The 20849-nt window shown below is 40.4% G+C and overlaps 2 protein-coding genes across 2 annotated transcripts; one reads left to right on the top strand and one right to left on the bottom strand.

The window, feature by feature from the left end:
- Positions 1 to 121: 121 nt before the first annotated feature.
- ankdd1b (ankyrin repeat and death domain containing 1B) lies at positions 122 to 5345 on the top strand. The gene is made up of 15 exons (XM_061071997.1): positions 122 to 296; positions 1431 to 1531; positions 1647 to 1745; positions 1849 to 1947; positions 2382 to 2486; positions 2594 to 2695; positions 2833 to 2931; positions 3230 to 3328; positions 3411 to 3509; positions 3700 to 3798; positions 3904 to 4002; positions 4235 to 4330; positions 4660 to 4861; positions 5055 to 5186; positions 5290 to 5345. The coding sequence occupies exons 1-15, from the start codon at positions 122 to 124 to the stop codon at positions 5343 to 5345; spliced, it is 1662 nt and encodes a 553-aa protein (XP_060927980.1).
- Positions 5238 to 16487, bottom strand: poc5 (POC5 centriolar protein homolog (Chlamydomonas)). Its single transcript, XM_061071996.1, has 13 exons — positions 16428 to 16487; positions 13455 to 13538; positions 12801 to 12954; positions 11994 to 12101; positions 11635 to 11834; positions 10289 to 10465; positions 9928 to 10032; positions 9146 to 9325; positions 8502 to 8685; positions 6790 to 6926; positions 6390 to 6491; positions 6111 to 6281; positions 5238 to 6020 (listed from the first exon to the last, which is right to left on the bottom strand). The coding sequence occupies exons 2-13, from the start codon at positions 13536 to 13538 to the stop codon at positions 5886 to 5888; spliced, it is 1737 nt and encodes a 578-aa protein (XP_060927979.1). The 5' UTR covers positions 16428 to 16487; the 3' UTR covers positions 5238 to 5885.
- Positions 16488 to 20849: the final 4362 nt, after the last annotated feature.

Below are 20849 nucleotides of genomic sequence, written 5' to 3'. Positions count from 1 at the left end.
CGTTCTCTTCTTTATTTTGTGTTTCTTTTCTCCTCGGGTGTTTTGTTGTCCAAGAAGTTACACACGGTTTGTAGCATTAGACTAAGTCCGCCTAAGTAAAGGAAATTTAAAGAGCTTCCAAATGGAGAGGAAAGCTTTGGCTTTGAGGGCGGTTATCAAGAAGCATAGCCCGACCAAGGAGAACCTGGACCCCAGGAAGTGGATGAGAGAGGAGGATGTGAGGGCCTTCTCTGACTTCATACTAAACAAAAACTCGGACAAAGACATCGACAGGAGCTTTGACAACAAAGAGATGTGTGAGTACAAAAGGGCGATGAACATTTTACACTCACTCTGTCATTTAACTTACAGCATTTACCTGTTGAGCTCCTGACAATATATTCAATCAATATAAAAGTAACATCGGGGCACAGCCCTTCAAATGAACTGCGACTTGGAATAACTATAACCAAAAATCACCACAATAGTACACAGCAAGGTTGGAGGATTTGCATTCACACTTATGTCACATTAGAAAACAGACAAGACGGCACACACCACATAACACAAACATTACACATCATTTACACAATAGAGGACGATCCGCCATCAACTTATAGTGAGATCAAATAAAACTTAACATGTGTACATTTTATATTGACATCGGGGGCGGCTGTGGCTGAGGGGTAGAGTGGTCGTCCTCCAACCTGAAGGTCGGCGGTTCGATCCCCAGTCTGAACCATCTGCATGCCGAAGTGTCCTTGGGCAAGATGCTGAACCCTCAATAGCCCCCCATAGAATAACAAAGTGCTGCAAGTATGAATGTGTGTGTGAATGTGAAACTGTACTGTAAAGCGCTTTGAGTGGTCTTCATCAGACTAGAAAAGCGCTATATAAATACAAATCCATTTACCATTTACATCAAGCCTCAAGTGTATCCGTGTCTCAGTTACATTTCTACCATTATTAATTTGACACAACATGTGTTCAAATGATTAAATCTTAATCACCTCATTGAGCCTCTCATTGTGAGTCTTGCAGTTTGAATAAGACCAACTTTTAAGATACTGAAATGCTGTTGGACGCATTAGGTATCAGTGTTCCGTCACAGAGGAGAGAGAGTAGTGGGTCTGATAGTAGAGCTGTGTTCCCCAGTATTTCAGTTGTTTCTCAGCAGAATGGATGAACCAAGGAACACTCATGTGCAAGTATGTGCCCAACTCACTTTTACACCTCCATTGGTTGTCTCATTTTATGAAGTATATTAATGTCCAGTAACATCTCTCCACTATTTAATATCGGATAAATTATTTATACATTTATAAATTGCTATAATATGACCACACGTGTGTTCAAGCTAAACATTAAAAAAAATAAAGGGGGGAAAAACCCCATAAAATAACCTATAAATTGTATAGAATATACATATTTATATCTGTTGTGTTGTGCAGTGCTTGATTCAGAGAGGGAGTTTATGAAAGCAGCGAAGAGGAATGATGTGCAGACCATGAAGAACCTTGGGAGAGGTCTGAATGCCAACGCAAAGAATGTGGTGGGTCTAATAAAAACAAACTCCCCTGTGCACCTCATTGCTCCACACTGTATAATACCACTTAACATTTCGAGGGTTTAACAAATGATTTACTTTACTGAGTTGATTTCCTCAGCACAACAGGACTGCCCTTCACTACGCAGTGGCTGGCAAGAACAAGGAGGCTGTTCAGCTTCTTCTGCAGCGCAGGGTCAAGGTGGATCAGAAGGACAAGGTGAGAGGAACTGAGATGTGTGCGTGTGAAGAGTTGAGCGTGACGATAGCATCATACATTGATAGTAACAATAACTCTCCACTTTGTGTTCTGTGTCTGACAGCACGGCGTGGCACCCATTCATCTAGCTGCCTGGTTTGGCAGTTTGGAGATCTTGAAATTATTAGTGCAGGCCGGAGCTGAGCAGAAGGTCGAGAACGAGGTAAAAGAAGAACAAACCTCAAGGCGGACACACATGTACTTTTCTGTTGAGCAAGACGCATGAGCATATCACCCCTTTCAAATTAACTTTGACATTTTATTACTCACTTATACGGCCCAACCTTGAAATGCACTTCAGAATTATTGAGCATGTATGTGCCTTCCTGGTCACTGAGCTCTTAGGAATGTTTGATTTGCACTAAATTATACGGCTCTTATTTGTTTAGTTCATTTTTTTAACTGCTTTATCTAATATGTAACCAATGTCCTTTTAGTCATCTGCCTTGTCTGGTTTTTAATTATTGGACTTTAAAAAAGTTTAGTATTATCAAAACATCCTTTTGTTTCCTGGTTCAATTCAAGTTAAATTTCGTTCGACACTTACAATGTCTAATTAAAATTTAATAATTTAGTTCTATTTGTCTTCTGCCTCAGGACGGACTGAACATTTTGCACTGTGCTGCCATCAACAACCACACTGAAATAGTTGAATATATTGTAGATGATCTACAGATGAAAGAACTGGACAAAGATGACCTGGTATCAACATAAGCCTAATTTTTTTTAAGCAACATAAGACTCACAAAGGACGACCAAGGAACAACCCACTAAACGCTTCAATTGTACCCCTGACTCTTATATTTCAGACAGGGCACCAGGCGTTTGCGTTGGCGGCAGAGCACGGATGTGTTGACATGTTACAGATGCTGATGAATCCATATGAAATGGCCTCCATGAAGCCCAACAAGGTGTGTTTGTGTGTGTGAGTGTTGCTCCTGTTTAAACACCCTTCTGCCTGAGTGCATGTTTCTGTGACACACCTGCTGGAGAGCTGAAAGTCAAACACTCTTTGATACGAGCGGTTTCCCTCCCTCCCTTCTGTCAGAGAGGCGACACTCCCCTGCACTTAGCTGCCAGGAACGGCCACTTGGACGCCCAACATCTGCTGCTGCTGAGCTTTGATACCCGGGATGAAGTCAACATGGTAGACAATCAGTGTTAACATGCTCTCTATCACGGTGTGCTTTGTGACGAGTGTGTGCTCCGGGGCTGATCCAGTGCAGCGTGGTGGCTCCACTTTGGGATTAATTAAGATGTATCAAACATGTGCTGGTTATTATTCTAGAATAAAGTAAACAGTGCTGTGGATTAAACTCCCGCTCTGACTGGGGATGCTGGATGTTCTGCTGGACAGATTCTGCTGACAATCACAGTCATGACCATATAAAAAGGGTCATCCAGCACCACCGGTACTTTTAACTGATGGATCCTCTGTGACACAGGATGGTGAGACAGCTCTGTACCAGGCTGCAGACAACGCTCATGAAGAATGTGTGCTGGCCCTGCTGGAGGCCGGCTGTGACCCCAACATCGCCACAACGGTACAGTAATGTCCTTTACTGATGCTCTAATCCCTCTCTAGTGTCCTGCTGCTTTTAATGACACGGCTCCCTTCTCCTGTAGGTCAACCGCTGCGCTCTCCACCCAGTTTCAGAGAGAGGAGACAGATCTCTTGTCCAAGTCCTGTTAGAATACCAAGCCGAAACTGACTTTCAGAATCAGGTGAGCAAACACAACCTAGGTGGCAATAGTGAGCTCTTTCAGTGAAGTTTTCTGAAAACGCACGCACACATCAGTTGTGCTGTAGCTAATCCACTGTCCGGATGCCTATCATTGTAATTTTATTATAATTAATATTTATTATTGACTCATTCCCTTCTGGACTCATGTAACAGGATGTTTTTGCCCTCAGCACCTAGAGGTTCCTCTCCACCTGGCAGTGATCAACAGTCACATCCCTGTCATCCATTCTCTCCTGCAAGCTGGCTGCAACATTAATGTCACCAATAAGGTTTGATCACTGCACTAGCACACTTCAAATAAGGTGTCAGCCAACGTAAACAAACATTTAAGTGCATGGGTAATGTGTTGTGCTGTTATATGTCTGTACTGTTAGAGGTCCCAGACTGTTATGCATCTTGCTGCAGAGCTGGCCAGGTTAGAAGTTGTGGACATGCTTCTTAAAGCTGGGCTGGATCTGACAATCAAGGACAGGGTAAGAATTTAAACCAAAATTTGCTATGTAAATATGTGCCCTTTTTATGCACATTGTTTTATCTTGATCAAGTCCTCACAATCAGACGATAAATGGTTGAAAAAAAAACAACTAAATGACTAGCTTGAGGCATAACATCAGGTTGCTACATTGAAAATATAGGAAAAAAATCTTTCATTATTGTTCTAATTCAAGTTTGTGTATTTTGCTGTATGTGTTGGGTGTGGAGTAGCAGGGTAAAACAGCTCTGGGTGTGGCAGCCAGAGCGAATGAGGTGATTGTTGTGGACATGATCATCAAAGCAGAGAGATACTACAACTGGAAGTTGGTGAGAGATAACGAAATTACTATTTTCATATATGCTATTATCCTTTCTTGAAGCTGTAAAAATCAATCATTCTGATCATTACAAATGATTAATTTATTAACGTCACATTTCTGAATCTCTTCAAACATCTAATTTGTCAGCCAAAAATGTAATTAATGATATTCCCGATTCCTTTTCCACTCTTGACTTTCAAAATGTTGACGTGTGGCATTCATTTTGCGAATCACCTGCATGACTGTCTTTCCAATAATCACTTTCCCGGGCCCCTTGCGTTCTCGGAGGCTGGTGGCCTTTATCAATCTGCTGACATGATTTAATTGCCCTTTCAGAGCAACCCTGGGCTTAATGAGAGCGTTCATAGCGAGTATCCGCTAACGTTTAAACTCGACCACCACAATGATACCAGGCAGATCCGTTCCATGGCCTGGCGCCTGGCGTACGAGCTGCTGAAGCCGGGAGACTGGAAGAAACTGGCAGAACACTGGAACTTCACTAAGGAGCAAGTGTGGGCCATCGAGGAGCAGTGGACAGGTGTCACGACTCACAATGACCCTTCAGGATTTTTCACTGTGCTTCTGGCAACTCACTGAAATATTCTGTTAGAGATTCAGATGGCTGACTTTTTTTTCAAACAGACTATTTTATTTTTCTATTTTCTATTCCAATGCATGTTGATTTCAGAGGGTGATTTTTTTACTGTACAGTGTTGTGTGTTTGTCCTCAGGTCAGCAGAGCTACCATGAGCATGGGAACAGGATGCTGCTGATCTGGCTCCACGGTGAGCAGCTGGCTCAGACAAACCCAGCAAAAGAACTCTACCAGGGCCTCATCTTCACAGGGAGCAGGAAAGCTGCAGGTAGAATCAACTTTTATTTAAAAGAAATATTCTTAAGAATATATAAACATGAAGCTCTGTAACCGTGGGAGGTTCATAACAGAAATGTTGATTTGTCTTACAGATAAGATTCGGATGGAAGCAGAAAGTGTCAGCCATAAGAGCTGCAACATATCATGAGGATGAACAACATTTACTCCATGTTTACATCAACTTCATCTACTCCCGAAATAATTTATTTATATATATAAAAAAGATTGTGCATCAAATAATGGACAAATGGCTTGGGTTCAGTCAACAACCTTTGGTCTCAGTAGAAATCATCAGTATCATCATCAGCACAAATATTTAAAATGATGTGGTTTTACACATGACAACCTCACCTGTGCATAATTTATATTAAAAACATTCACTGAAATAAATGTTGTAATACTTAACTCTGCCACTGTTCATTATTCATAACTAAAAACATCCACATGTGCAGTTCTTAACACCTGTGTCCATTTGCATTTGCATCCATGGCATTTCACATTCATGAAGGAAAGTGAAAAACAAATGTTCACTTCAAATGTAGAGACAAAGAGCAAATTCAACACTTCAATATAAAATGGACCTGAGGCCAATGCCAGGATAACAATTTCTAAAGTAGCTGCATTGGGTGTGTTTAATCTTAGTTCTAAACCAGGTGAGCATCACTTTCTGACATATATGCGTGTGTGGTCAGTCAACTACTTTGATGGAGTGTACATGGCACGTGCTGGTTTGTGGTCTGGATTGGCCTCGGCCTCCGGTGGAGCTGTGGCCATGTTGGGTGGAGTGAGGAAACTTTGCAGCCGTGGCCTGACCGATTGTGAGCTGAGAGAATGAAAGAGAAACAAAAGAAAAGGTAAATGCATTATAAAACAACGTAGACAGTTATTCGCAGTAGTGCAGACTGTTTCATACCTGCGTCACAGGATGATGACGTTCAACCGTCACAGAGCTCATGGGCGGAGCCACACCCGACACCTGCAGGTTGCTGCGTGCAGTCTTACTCATGTCAGCTCTCCCTGTGACTCGAGCAGTTATGGTTTTCAGGGGTTTTTGTTGACCGGCTGTCACAGCACGACCACCGACCTGAAACAATCAACAGTCACATCAAAATGGAATTTAATCTTTTTTGCTGGTCAACCTAGTGACTACTGAGCATCGTGGACAGTAGCCTGACTACAATCTAATGCTAACCTGTTTGTTGGAACTTGCAGCGCCCCCAAGTGGTAGTAAGTTGTGCACCACTGTAGTGGGATGGGGAACTTCTGATCTGGCAAGAGGGACACCAGGACCCAACTGAAAAGGGAGATCATCAGTGAAAAAAGGAAGAGGAGTGAGATGTAGTGCCAGTAACAGATCATCATAGTACAGTAAATAAAAAGAGGTTTACTAAAAAAGAATAACAACACAATACATGTTGTGTTGCAAACAATACAACAAAATATAATAATTTCTGTTTTAGTGGTATCTACCTACATCTTTGTAAGTTGAGTGTATCGACAGAATTGTTGGTATACGAAGGTAAAATTTGAGAAGAAATTGAACTTTGGCATAGAGGAGCTATGGTGTCAATAAAGGTATGTCAGGGTCTCACCATATCCTCTGCGTCACAATGGGAGGGGGGGTCCGGGCGGTCAAAGTGAACTGGGCTGAACCGCGTGGAAGAGATGGGATACGCTTGACGTTGAGCCAGTGCAGCAGAGCCAGGATCATCCTGGGGAGGCAGAGGATCTGTACAAAATAGAAAGGTATATACACTGTCACACTCTGACACAATATATTCTCGATACAAGTTTGTTACAGTTACAGAAAACCACCGTAAATGAAGCTGGACGAATGCTCTGAATCTGTGCTAATCAACTTAATATGAAATCTTGATGACATGCATCTTGCAAAAAAAAAAAACAACCAATGTGATATTTCCTTTTAGAATAGCTGTCTTTATTGATGATTCAAAACTGACATGTGAGTTTGAGTATGAGTTTGAAATTCAAATCTTCGATGTCTCTTTGTCATTAGAAGATATGTAATAATAACTGAATGTATAACTGAGCAAAGTGCCAACTACACACTCCCTGGTAAATTAAAAAGGTGGGTGACCATTATCAATCCAAAACCCCTCTCAACTATCTGTACTTAAGAAATAGACTTAGAGTCACATCAAGCCAATTCATTTTGAGTTAGTCTGGTTGGCAAAGATGTGCAAGTAATGAGAGATAATAAACATGAATTAAGACTCAAAGAAATAGAAATTAATATTTAATTAACAGCCCTGTTTGACAGTTACATAGTCAAATACATCTCAGGTTGCAAGACTCATTACAGCTGAAAGCAAATGGATGAACAGAAACGCACGCCTGAGTTCATTTGTACAAGATAGTGGGACAGTGAGATTCAACTTCAGCAGACATGTGTCATAAAAAGAGTGGCCCAGTGATCTGTGCGGCATGAATTCTAAAAAGTCAAGAACTCTGCACAGAATTTATTGTGCAGCCCAACATTTTTTGTTTGAACACCGGAGTAGAATTTGTACCTGATCTGAGGAATCCTGACTTTTGGTGGAAAAAGCTAACGAGTGCAAAACCATCATGAACCCATTAATCTATCCTGGTTGCTTTCAGTTGGACATTGTGGCCAAATGTTGCAGAGTGAGCGTTTAGGTCAAGAACTAGGCTAATAAACACTATATTACTGCCACCTAAATGCTCTGTGAACCATAAAAGCGTTGCACCTCATATTTGGGATACTCCCGAATAAAGAAGTGTCATCGTCTGCTTCTTACCTCAGCCAAGAACGTTATGTATCATTTCAGGCAGTTTAGGGAACTGATATGTCATTTATCCTGAATATATCCTATTGTCAAATATCCTGTATTGTAATTAACCAAGTATTCACAGCATTTACATCTTACAAAATAATGATTTTTAAAATATTGCATTGGAACTTATCCAGTACCGTTCAGTACCACATCCAGGTTATAACCTGTAAAAAATACCTCTGAGTCTAACTCATCAAACCATTAAGTAAGTTAGTAAATTACACCAAGAAAAGGAAAAAGGTCCATGTCTACTCCTCTAATTCATCAATCTACAAAACTGTCAATAGGACAAAGGCTGAGGTTTAATGGAGAAATGGTTTCAGTCTTTTTTGTCCGTTCGATTCCGACATGACAGCTGCGTTAAATCAATACAGCACAGAGAGAAGGGTAACAATATGTTACAACTCTTTTTGTTTAGTCGTGGCTCCTCTGATGAGGACAGATGGATATTCACTAAAAATAGGTTTGTGTAAAGGTCTGTTACAGACCGTGCTGATCGTGAGCTGGAGGTGGCTCGGGCGGTCCCTCTGTGGCGTTGAACATGCTGAGAGCCTCCATGTTGAGAGCACACACGCTCCTCATGAAGGCTTTCTTCATGGACTCCTCATAGCGCTCTCGCTCCAGTCGTAGTCTCTGAATCTCGGCCTGAGCCCTTTCTATCGCCTCGCAGTGCTGCGGAGACAGGAAGCAGAGAACAGAACCACTCATTTATCTGTTTATATGGCACTTTCATTTTGAGCCTCTGTATCCCACCCTTGATATTCACCTTTAACACCATCAATAACACTTCAATAAACCTTTACTTCTATTTTCTTCATAGTGATTTCACTGCAACCATTTAATTTACTTTAGCGTTGCTGTTATTTACTGAAAAGCTGAAACTGTATGTATTTATAACATGTAACTGAATTAACCTTTAAATATAAATCTATGTAAGAGACAAAGCAAACCTAGTAGCTACAGTGGGTTTCACTGAAGGTGACTCAGCTCTGATACTCCTCTCTGAGTCACTGACTGACAACAGATGCTGTGATTCATGCAGTAAAACACATCTGTGAGGTTGAGTCAAGTATGAATTCAGCATTGCAGCATCACCAAACACCTGCTGTTCTGTACGCAGGTCCTTGTTTACCTCTGCCAGCTTGGCCTCATACTCAGTAGACAGTTGAGCGCAGACCTCTTCAGCCCTCGCGCGACAAGCCTGCTCCACCTTGACCTTCCAGTGTTTCTGGGTCAGAGCGTGCCAGCCCAACCACACCTTCTTCTTCAGCTGCTGATTGTAGTGCTGCTGTGCTACCTGAGCAGCATAAGCCTGGCAGGAAGAAACCACGAGACCATGAAAATATTCACCAGAGAATAATTACACCCATAATTCATTCTCTGTGCAGGTGCAGTGCATTTTCTTGCGTTGGTCGCTTTATCGCAGCTTAGACAAAAATATGAGTCACCCAATTAGTTTTCCATTTTAAAGAAAGAAACAGACATTTTGTAAATGCAGGAGGAAAAAAAACACGGTAGTTCATCAGTGCACTGACAAAATTTCGGGTGTGTACATTTTGTAAGAGAAGATATTTGTGTCATAAAAAATTACACTGTACTGAGTGTAATCTCGAAATTTTAAGAATACTATTGCATTCCTTTATGCAAAGAATATACATAAATAAATAGTTAATTAATACAAATTAGAGACAAAGAATATGGTAATGAGTAAACTATGAAAAGAACAAAGACAAGTGTGTATTGTTCAAGATGTGAGAGTTTGAAACTTAAACGAACAACAAAGACTGAGAGTGAGCAAACATGTCAGCCATTTAAAGGATTCTGTAAATATGCTCCTTGCATTTAAAAAGGCAATGAAATCGACACAAAAACCCACAACCAACCCCACTGTGAATATCGATTTGAACTATGTACCTCTCCTTTGGCCTCGTTGTGTCGAAGTCTCCAATGTGTGAAAGCCCCCATCTTTTCGAGCTTTTCTTTCTGTCTGTCCAACACCTGGCTCAGGTTCCCAATCACCTGAGGGAGGACACACAGCAAGTCAGTACAAACGTTATTATGTTATCATTAATTTGTTAAATGTTCATAAGCATTAAAGACAAAAAGTGCAAGTTAGCAAAGGATAAATGGAAGAGGCTAAGTCATGTATTAAGCCTTCTCAGCCCTACACTAAAACTTCACAACAATGAAAACAACTGTAAATTAAACCTCAGTTTGGATATTAATCCAACAAACCACATCATGTACTAGAGGAAGTGAATCCACGTGCAGTCACCTCATCTTTTCTCTGGTTTGATGTCTCATAGGTGTGGAGCAGCTCCTTCAGGCTGTCCAGCTCTGCCTTCAGGCCAGCTTGCTGTGCGGCACACCTCTCCTTCTCCTGCTTCATCTCCAGCTTGTGTTGCTCCGCAAACACATGCTTCCACCTCCGCAGCTCCCTCATCACATTTGACTAATCGGGAAAAAGGACAGTGGGACAGTCATGGTGTGTTCATTTCACCGCATTAGCAATCATGGACAAAAATACACACAAGTGAAGTTGTTTCATAATAAGATGAACAGATGAGCAGGAGGGTTTGTCACTGACAGGAAGCAGAAACTGCATGAACAGAGCAGGTTTCATCCTAAGTTTTTTTCATTGGATTCATTTTTTGAAATGTCTAACAATACCTTGGCATAGAATTGGATTCTGAGGTGCAGCTTCATTTTCAGGCTTCTATGTGCAAACTGCATAAGATCCAAAAAGGTTTTTACAGACTAAATCGTACCACAAATGTAAACATGGTTCATAAACAAAAAATTCTCAACACCCTCTACTACAGTCCATTGTTCTCTATTGACTTTTCCCAAGGCCAGCTCTACTCTTTTATTAGCTCTGCTTGGCAGATCGTTGGTTGTCATCTGCCCTTCATGAATGAGCTGTACAAGATCAGGAGAAAAGGGCAGGAAGGACGCCCACATCCTCCAGAAGTCACTCCACTGGGAAACCCAATTAGAAGGTCACTGCTTCCACGAAGAGTTGAACTGTCATTCAATTTAGAGAGACTCAAACACATGTACATTCCCTTTATAAGCTTTGACCTCTTCCTCACTGCCACTGTCAATGTACCTGTTCCACAGCTCTTCTTGTTAGTTAGTTTTATTCTATGGGAAGTAATTACAATTGCCGATTTATTATCTGAAACTTTTTCCATCATTCGCTACTTTGTTTTGTAAATGTACGTCTGAAACACTAAATATATGTTTCAGATACAGCGTCATTTAATTATTTGCTTTTAAGATTGCTCTATTTAGGCTTCATTAATCTGTCAAAACTGCACCATAGATTTGACCACTTATGCACAACTCTTAATTATGATTAAAATACCAGTTTTCAAAGTAAATTAACAATTTGATGTCATGGCTTCAATTCATTAAGAACAAACATGTCAGCTCTGCCTTATTTTGCTGCCAACTGCTGCATCTAAAAACCCATCCCTGCTATTTTATGCACACCACGTTCAAGAAGTTATTACTCAGCTACGTCAGAGCACCTAAATATAGCCACACAATATTATTTATGGTCCGCTCTTAAACAGACAGCAAGTAAGAGCCAGTAAATTGATGAGAGAGCAGATCAACCTTCAGATTGTTACTCCACGTGTCCAGAATGTTCTCCATCTTGCCGATGCTCTCCTCCGAGATAAACATCTCCGTCACAGTCGAAGCGAGGGGGTCCGGGCTGTTTGGCCTGGACCTCTTAGTCGCCGCCTGCAACCTGTCAGAGGCACCGTCTGAGAGCAGTGACCCCCTGCTAGACGAGTGACCCACCATCTCCTCAGCTGAGAGGTAAAGAGAAAAACAGACAGAGTGTCACTAGAAATTAGGCAACTAGATGGTCTAGATATTTCTGAGCTTATTTTACATTTAAAAGAAATTAATATATGGTTAGATAGCACATATAAGGATTTTGCTTCTTTGTAGTTTGGATTCATTTTTACCATTAGGTTCTCTGGAGTGTGTGGGGGGCTCAACAACCAAGGGTGAGGCCTGTGTTGATCTCACACTCCTGCTAGAGTGCCTCCCGTCTTTAGCTTCCGCGGAAGTACCTGAGGGCAGAGAAAAGAGAGCTGAGGGAGGGGAGTCAGCAAGAAAGTCGCAAAGGTAAAAAGACAAAGAGGACACTTTGACATGGGATAAGTGAGTAGAATTAAGTAAAAGTAAAAGATTGGAAAACAAAGGACCGTTTCAGAAAAAAAGAGGTAATGGAAAGAATGCTGATTAAGGTGAGTACGGTCCTCATCCAGGAATGCATTTATGTCAATATCTTAATTGAATACTGCAGGGAGAAGAGAGAGAGCCTGCACTCTAAAGAGCAGTACGGGCAGGGCGCCAGGAGATCATTACCAATCAGCCCGTCTGCTTTCTCCATCCCTGTGCATTACTCCATGACAGTTAAAGCACTAAACCTCCAATAAGAGCTGCAGCTGGAGCGAGAGCTAGCGGGGGAGAGTGCTGGGCTGCTTAACATGCAGGCATCGTAGGGAACAGAGATTGGGGGGGTACAATCTGACAGACTGATATCATGTATATCTTGACTAGACTGGTTCACAAGCTGGAAAAAAAACAAAAAAGGGGCTGATAAATACAATTTCTTTTTCATGTTGTGATGCCATTTCCTATTTGATGGATGATCATCCTATTTGATGGATGATCATCTGATGGGGGCTCAAGTTGTGTTTCTGTCAGAGGGGCTTAGCGAGATGTGTGTACGAGTGTGACCTGCACACGAGGGGAACCTACGATACCTGCTGGGAGCTGGGATTTTGTGTCATCTTTTCTCTGGGACTTCCGACTCTCTGCAGACAGATGCGAGACGCTCAGCCGCTGCAAGTGAGCAGTGGTGAGCGTCTCAAACTTAGGAGTGACCACGGCGGAGCGGAGGAGCTCCTCATACTCATCCTGTTGATCCAGAAACAGAAAAGAAGACCAGTGGGCTCAAGTGTTTTATGATAACTATTACGGAGGCTGTTTTTTTTAGAAACTTGCTTTTATTTTCATAGTTTGATAGAATTTTATGTAGCAATCAAGCCAATTGGTTACGATGACATGTCAGTCATCATCTTCAATTTTGACATACAAAGAGTGTATAGGAGTGTGGATCAAAACCAAACTTACTGGTAAGTGAAAACTACAATGAAAGTTAAAGTTACTGTCCCTATTGAAACATCACCTGATGTCACAACTTTTGACTTCTACTTAAATTCACTAACCACAGTTAAAATACTTTACCATGCAACCGGCTGATCTAATAAGATAATTCATGAGTATTTCCTTTGTAAGTGGACTTCATCTTTGGTTGAAACTGGGTCTACCTTTAAACTGGTATGACTGGCCCGAGTTGACTTCAATGTGTATAAAAGCACAGGAACTGTAAAAGTGTGGTTTGTTTATTTTATCACCTGAAGCTCAGAGGACACAGAGCTGCCATGATCCGAGTCCTTGGGCAGGTCAGGACTGGTTGGTTCCTCCTCGTCTGATGACATCTACACATACACATACATGACAGGTCAATGAAACAACAACAACAGCGTGAGCTAACGTCAGGTCCCAGTGTCTAACCCTCTATGTTAGTAACACATTATCATTTTCATTAAGAGTAAACAGCAGACAGACAAAACTTAGTTACTCATTTCTACATAGGTTACTGTATAAAGAACATACATGTGTGTAATGGAAAATGTTACCATCATACCACACTATATATGATCTCTGCTTATGCATATTATTTCTGCTTTTGAAACTGTTAAGATGACACTAGAGCCACAGATCTGACTAGGTTTGTGTCCCACCACCAAGACTTCAAAGAAGCCTTCAACCTGTGTCCAAGAGGCCTTCAGCATGTGTCTGTGTCTTTAATTAGCTTTTTTCTACTTTATCAGAAAAACAGTCTGAAATGTTTCAAGTCTCAGACTCCAATGCACACATCTCACCTGCTAAAGTTGACAAAAAAAAAATGGACAGACTCTTTGCTAAAAAAAAAAGTCAAATAGCCACTGATTGGAAAACTACTAAGAATGCATCCATACTATATTCCCCCCAACTGCATGCATATAAAACGGTTCAACTGGTACCTTTAATGTCGGCGACTTATCCTTTTTATCTCAAATAGATGTTGCAAACATCTCCGCTCTACAGGAAATCCCTAAGACACTGTGGGCTCAAGGCGAACATGACGTTGACGTTGCTCAAACTGCAGTTATAACGCCTAAATCGGATTTCAGGCCCTGCCAACAGCAATATCCATTGAAAACTGAAGCCATTATAGGCATTACTCCAGTTTTTGAATCATTACGAAAAGCAGGAGTAATCAGCCATTACTCACAAGCACGCACTCTTATGTTTCACGGGAAAAATCTAAATTGCAATTTGAGACTAGACCGAAGCAGAACAAAGACATGACTGACTCAGAAGATCATAGACGACAGACGCAGAAGAACAAAGACTTGTCCGACGCAGAAGAACAAAGACGCGACTAGCACCTCTGAGTTCCATATGAGCAAAGAGAAACATGCAGATAATGTAAATGACGATGGAGATAGCAGGACTTCACCCCTGTGGGGGAGGCCATCAATGTTTGTTTCTACTTGAGGCAAATCCCTACAGTTTTCCATGATTTCTGAAATCTTTTTTTTAATCAATTTTAGCGCTCCTATTTGATGTGATTTTTAAACTGTTCTTATCCCAAGGTTGTGATGGTAAAAAGTTCAGTTAGTAATTGTCCCAATAATTTTGTAATGTAAAATATTAATGTTTTGTATTTTAACAATTCAATTAGAGAAGCAGTTTACTGAGCTGGTAACACATATCCTGTGTCAAATGTGTTTATGTATTCAAGAGCAATTTATGTTAACTGGACTAGAGAGTCCATCTTATCTGGTGTTTTAGTTGTGAGTTGTTTATTTTATTATTTTATTATTTTATTAGATGTTTGTTTTATCTGTTTATGTTTTATTCATCAAAGATTTTTCAATATTTCTAAATCAAATTCAAATGTCAGACTGAGTAATGTTCATTGCTCTTTGAAAAGGTGAACTTGCATGATATGTTATAATATAATTTTTCCTAAAATGGTTTTAGAGTTATGACAATATATAATCCAACAAAATTCGCTATCGAGACCATCAGCCATATTATTTGTTATATTTTATTTATTTTATTGCACAAAGTTAGAGGTTTCCTTGCACTGTTACACATATCCAAGTAAAACTGGTACTGTGAAATGATATACCCTTAACTAAATAGAGAACAAATTTGGAGTGACTAAAAAAACTTTTCCACACAGAAATTCTTTGTGATTTTTTGTTATTTTTAGAATTGGAAGATAAAGACTGCTTAAGAATGTAACTTGATTTTCACCCTTAGATATAATATGTGCTTACTGCAGGTACATTTTGTATCTAATGTTGTGATCATTTTATGATCAAAAGGGAGGCATGTATGGAACATTTTACCATCATACCACACTATATATAATCTCCCCTGAGATTTTAATATTCACTCAGTTCAAACATGTAGTTCTCACAACCCAGACAGTACTTCTCACACACAGAGTTCTCACAACGAATAGTAGACACATACACACACACTCACAGTTCAACAGTTCAACTCTTCACACACACACATCTCTTCACTGCACCTGTCTAAAAAGCATACGCCTGCAACTGTTTCTCTGTCATTCCCTCTGCAGACTTCTCTTCGCACACTGTACGACTGTCTGACCTTCCTTGCAAGGAATAAAATCCTCTTAAACGACTAGTACTCTCGAATCTCTTTATTTCAGAAGTCTCACAAGGTCAAATTCCCATCACATGTGGAACTAAACTGTAAAGTGGGACTTGATAAAAGAAAGATGAAAACGGTTCCCTAATGTTCAAATAACAAACACATGATCGCATATAATGTTCAGTAACATGATATTCAGTATACAAACATTTGACACAACACGGAAGTTCCCTTCTGATTGTGAAAACACAACCGAGACTTCAAGTGCAGCTTCTACACAGCAGTGACAAATGCACAACAAGGATAATCTGGGGCTCAGTATGTAACTGCAGAAGCGGGAGGTAACTTTAGGGTCGCACATTTAACAGACAACTAATCGGCTCTTTAATATGTGAGATATAATTTGAGATACATTAAAAACCGTACATAAGTTTAAAACAGCCAATAAAGCAGTTAGATGAAACATGAGACTGTTAGTTAGTTTGCTCCCCTTTTCGATACCCAGGTCATGACCTTAAATCTGCACTGACCACGACACGCTTCCTTCTCAGCTGCTGTAACGTAATCGGACTAAATCTGTGCAGCGACTAGTTCCCGCTGTTAACAACGATCCGCTAATTTATAACCAAGCTGTTCCCGGACGTGTTTACCTGACAGATGTAAACACTGCTGCTAGTTCCCACAGGCTGCCTCACTGCTCCCTGTCCACAAGTTATTCGTCAGTTTAAAACAGAGCTTGCTTTGCCGTTTGAAAACCACTCGATTGCTCAACAACGGAGTCTCCAATTGGCTACTGTCTCTGAAGCTTCCTGCAAGATCGTCTCTGATTGGCTGAAGTGTTTTCATGGCAACGGGAAGCGGAACAACGCTCAGCTCACCAGCTGCTCCCACCAGTGTTCAGGAAATACGATCTGAGTTTGTTGTGATTTCTGATCGATCGATCAATAGACAGACAGACAGACAGACAGACAGACAGACAGACAGACAGACAGACAGACAGACAGACAGACAGACAGACAGACAGACAGACAGACAGACAGACAGACAGACAGACAGACAGACAGACAGACAGACAGACAGACAGACAGACAGACAGACAGACAGACAGACAGACAGACAGACAGACAGACAGACAGACAGACAGACAGACAGACAGACAGACAGACAGACAGACAGACAGATAGATAGACAGATAGATAGATAGATAGATAGATAGATAGATAGATAGATAGATAGATAGATAGATAGATAGATAGATAGACGGATAGATGGATAGAGAGAGAGAGAGAGATTTAATTTAATTTTTGTGTGGATATGGATAATAAGCTGTGTGTATCTAGTCTCAATGCATGTATATGCAATATCGTGATAAAGTGACAGTCAGCCTTGTTCTTTATTGATTCTGATGGAAAATTAGTTTACATATTAGTGTATACAAGAGAATTTAGTTAATACTATTTTAATCCTGTCAAAATTACAACAGGGGCTGCTGATTTGCTCCTGTGATTTTTCAGATCATATAGCTGTGATGGCTTGTGATTAGTTGATAATCTGCCATAAGGAAGTAAACTTAAGCTTTGTAAAGAAGTTGAATACCACCACGCTGTGAACCTTCCTGTGGCCATTTCTCCTCTAAAGGCAAACTTACATAAGCAAACCTGGTGCTTAGCAGTATTAAGACACATATGGGAGATTGGCCTAATGGCTTGGCAGTCCCCAGACATGGGCAGACTTCAGAGAAGAGACATATGGTTCCTCTCAGCCGAGCTGTGAGCAGTCCTGTTGGACCGCGGCCTTCTCGCCACCTGGCCGTGAGTACATCGCTGCCTGAAGGTGTCCTGTCAGCATCGTCATGAGGGAGACCTGTGTGCTGACTTTGAAAAGGAGGAGGAGAGGTTGAATCATTGTGACACTGTGACAGTGCTGTAGTGTTCCCCCGAAACACGTGTTTACAAAGTGTTGTCTGCCCATAAATCATGCTTTCAATCTGACACATTTTATATAGAAAAAAATATATATATTCAAGAAATGAACAGGATGAAAAATTAGTGCCAGCAAGTCCTGGCGCAGACACCCCTCAGTGCGCACACACATTTAACTATTACATGTCTTGACAGCTGAAGCCAGCTATGAATTTGAACCAGAATCGTGAGGCACAGAGGATAATCCTCGCTGCTCTGTGGGGAGAGGAGGTTTCCTGTTGAATGACAGGAAGCTGTGGCTCACACAGATTATTTATTTCCATTTCAGAGCAGATGATTCACATGTTTTGAAAGGTTTCGGTCTTACGTGTTCATCCCAGTTTCTCTTTTACGGTGATTTTTGTCATCCCAACCTGGCTTGCTGCTTTTTATGCTGCTTTTTTTCTCTGCATTTGTTTAACTTATTATAACAAGGACTGACTAGAAATAGACAACTGCAGGGTTTGTGTTTGCCTCGTGGTAGCCACCATATTTAGGGGATTGCTACTGACTGATATTTATGAGTGAATGGAATTTGGTGAAGATCCAAATAAAAGTTCTGATCCAGTGAATTGTGGTTTCGTATGGGGACTGCCGGGCCTTGGCAGAGGTAAACACTCTAATGAGTGCCATCGCAGTTTTATTAAAGGACAAACAGGCACTTTGATAAACATGAGCACTTTGGTCCATCATTTAAATGTGCCAGATATAACTAACCAGGATAATTTTAATTAGCAGTCCCTGGCAGGTTGATGGCATATAAAAAAACATTCAAAAGCACATACAAGCACATTGTTACAGACAAGAACACACAAGCAGTATAATGGGCAAAGTAAATAAACCCAAAGGACTTGACAATAGCACAAAGTCACATGAGCACAGGAAGAAGCACATAAACAAATAAACAGACAAAAGCACATACACACAGACAAACAGACAAATGGTAAAACAATGACACAGCTGCTCCTACAGATTATAACATGTTTGATTTTCCAGTTACTGTTTTTTAACAGATTTGGAGAAAGAGTCTTCATGTGACATGTGCAGCATCTGTATTCCAGTAGTCTAAAAAGACTATACGGATTAATTACCCCGTGTGGGAATATATCAAATTGCATAAAATTTGCATCAGTCACACTTGGTTACATCAAATGTCTCGGATATCGACAGAATATTCTGTTTGATCTTTAATTAACACAAAGAAGTTAAGATCAAACAAACGCTTATTGGTTATTACTCCAATCTTTTAATCCACATGGGAAGAACTGTGAATAAAATAAAAGAAATAGCTTAGACCGGAGTTTAAGATATAGATGATACAGGCAGAAGTCCATTCTGTACCTATTCTGTAGTGTTTTCCCTTTGTGCCAGACAAAGGTAATAAGCCACTGTTGATAGTGGTTAGATTAAAGCCTGTGTTGCTGCCTCAAACCTTTCTTCAGATCCCCTTTTGTAAATTCACCCTCCTTTCAGCAGAGGAAATGCACCTGGGCTTGTTGGTTGAAATGGGATTCCGCTCACATTCTTCTCTCATAGCCTGTTCAATCTGTTCCAGGACAATAATCACAATCCATTTGACGTTCTTCCCCCCCGGTATTTTAGCTCAGGTACGTTAAACTATTCAAGACCTTGCAATGCCAGACAGAACAGAAATTAGGAAATAACACTCTGTGCTCGTACAAGTTGACTTTGTAAAATAAGTTTTTCCTACAGTAATTTTTTTAACAAAATGTTTTTTTATTTGACGAAGTCCACAAAAATGTTACAGTTGTTTTGTATTCTTGTCATTTCCTCTCTTACATTCCTTTTGTAAAACTGCAGATTGCAAACATGGTGTAGAATTGTTTGTGCCTTTGATCGATTTTCAGTCAGACGTATTTACAGACAACCATAACTCCCGAAGACAGCAACTAATGTCCTATCATCAATCGTAATGTTATCAACCCCTTTTTCTCTCATATGGGACAATGATGACCTCCCATTGAACACAATGTTGCCAGAACTGGTAGCAGAGTTATTCTGAGCTGCCTGCTGTTTTCAAATTAGTTTTCATTACATTTTGATGGAGCAGGACTTCCCCCTTGGGCCTATCTAATCCATCACATCTCTCCATCGGCGACACCAGTGTCCTTTTGTTTTGCTCTCAGAATGCCTGAGCACAGAATTCACCGGCAAACACGTAGTATCAGCAACCAGGTGAGAGACAACACAGCTGCAAAATTTCTGTCTTTTTTATGGAGCATATCCACGTGTGGAGGCTTTGAGGAAAGATCGAGACCACTGATCAGCCGGAGCCTCCATCTCCAGAAGCCACAGTCAATTAGCATCAGTGTCCTGGTCGGTTTGTTATATCTGGATGAAGATAAGCAGCAGACTTTTGTTCTAGTCTACATCCACCTCTCTATGTATTCTTTAAATAAGCTCAGACTACAGCCTGTATATTTTAGATCTGATGTAGATTATTACAATTCACAGTATATCCGTATTAGAAAAACGCTATATTTTTTGGATTTAAACTTTGAATAATATCCATGCAACAGAAATCCAGAGGTTTTATATTTGGTATATTAGAACCAAAAAAACGTATATATACACATGTTTGGTATATCATAGATCATCTGAAAGCAATTTTGTTCAGGACAATTCAAAAATGACCTTAAAACAAGATAGAGACGTCCACTTAGAAAATAACACAATACACCATGAAAGAGCTGTTCAGTTGTGTTGAGCTACAAATGCAATTTCTTTAAAAATACTACATTTTTTTAGTTACATATGTCTTTTGTATATATGCATTTCATGTAAGAATGTAACGCATTTTTATTCATATTGTATAAAAGCATGAACATGTATTTTTTCATATGTAGGAAGGTGAGAGCTATGATTTGACTAGTACTGCTCAGCCGGTATAAGTATATACTGTTTATTTATATATATATGATATTCCAACACTGTCACTTTCTTATTACAGCACCTACAACCAATATAAGGCTACATTTGCTTCGAGCAGTATATGGGAATTCATTACACTGACAGCTATATTCCGAACATGTCAGTATGCAATGTGCAAGCCCCAGATAAAGAAAATCATTGTATTTTCACTGTAATAAA

Source organism: Limanda limanda, chromosome 5 (assembly GCF_963576545.1).
Source record: "Limanda limanda chromosome 5, fLimLim1.1, whole genome shotgun sequence".
In the NCBI taxonomy this organism is placed as follows: Eukaryota; Metazoa; Chordata; class Actinopteri; order Pleuronectiformes; family Pleuronectidae; genus Limanda; species Limanda limanda.
The sequence above is the reverse complement of the archived record's forward strand: the minus strand, read 5'-3'. Positions and strand labels throughout refer to the sequence as shown.

Bases quoted from the DNA above. Each gene is read 5' to 3' on its own strand.
- poc5 (XM_061071996.1), bottom strand. From the start codon at position 13,538: ATGTCATCAGACGAGGAGGAACCAACCAGTCCTGACCTGCCCAAGGAC. The intron at 11,835-11,993 runs GTAAAAATGAAT...TTTACCTCTCAG, and splicing joins ACACTCCAGAGAACCTAATG to CTGAGGAGATGGTGGGTCAC. The intron at 6,492-6,789 runs GTGAGACCCTGA...CTCCCTTTTCAG, and splicing joins ATTGTGACGCAGAGGATATG to TTGGGTCCTGGTGTCCCTCT.
- ankdd1b (XM_061071997.1), top strand. From the start codon at position 122: ATGGAGAGGAAAGCTTTGGCTTTGAGGGCGGTTATCAAGAAGCATAGC. The intron at 3,329-3,410 runs GTACAGTAATGT...CTTCTCCTGTAG, and splicing joins ACCCCAACATCGCCACAACG to GTCAACCGCTGCGCTCTCCA. The intron at 4,003-4,234 runs GTAAGAATTTAA...GGTGTGGAGTAG, and splicing joins ATCTGACAATCAAGGACAGG to CAGGGTAAAACAGCTCTGGG.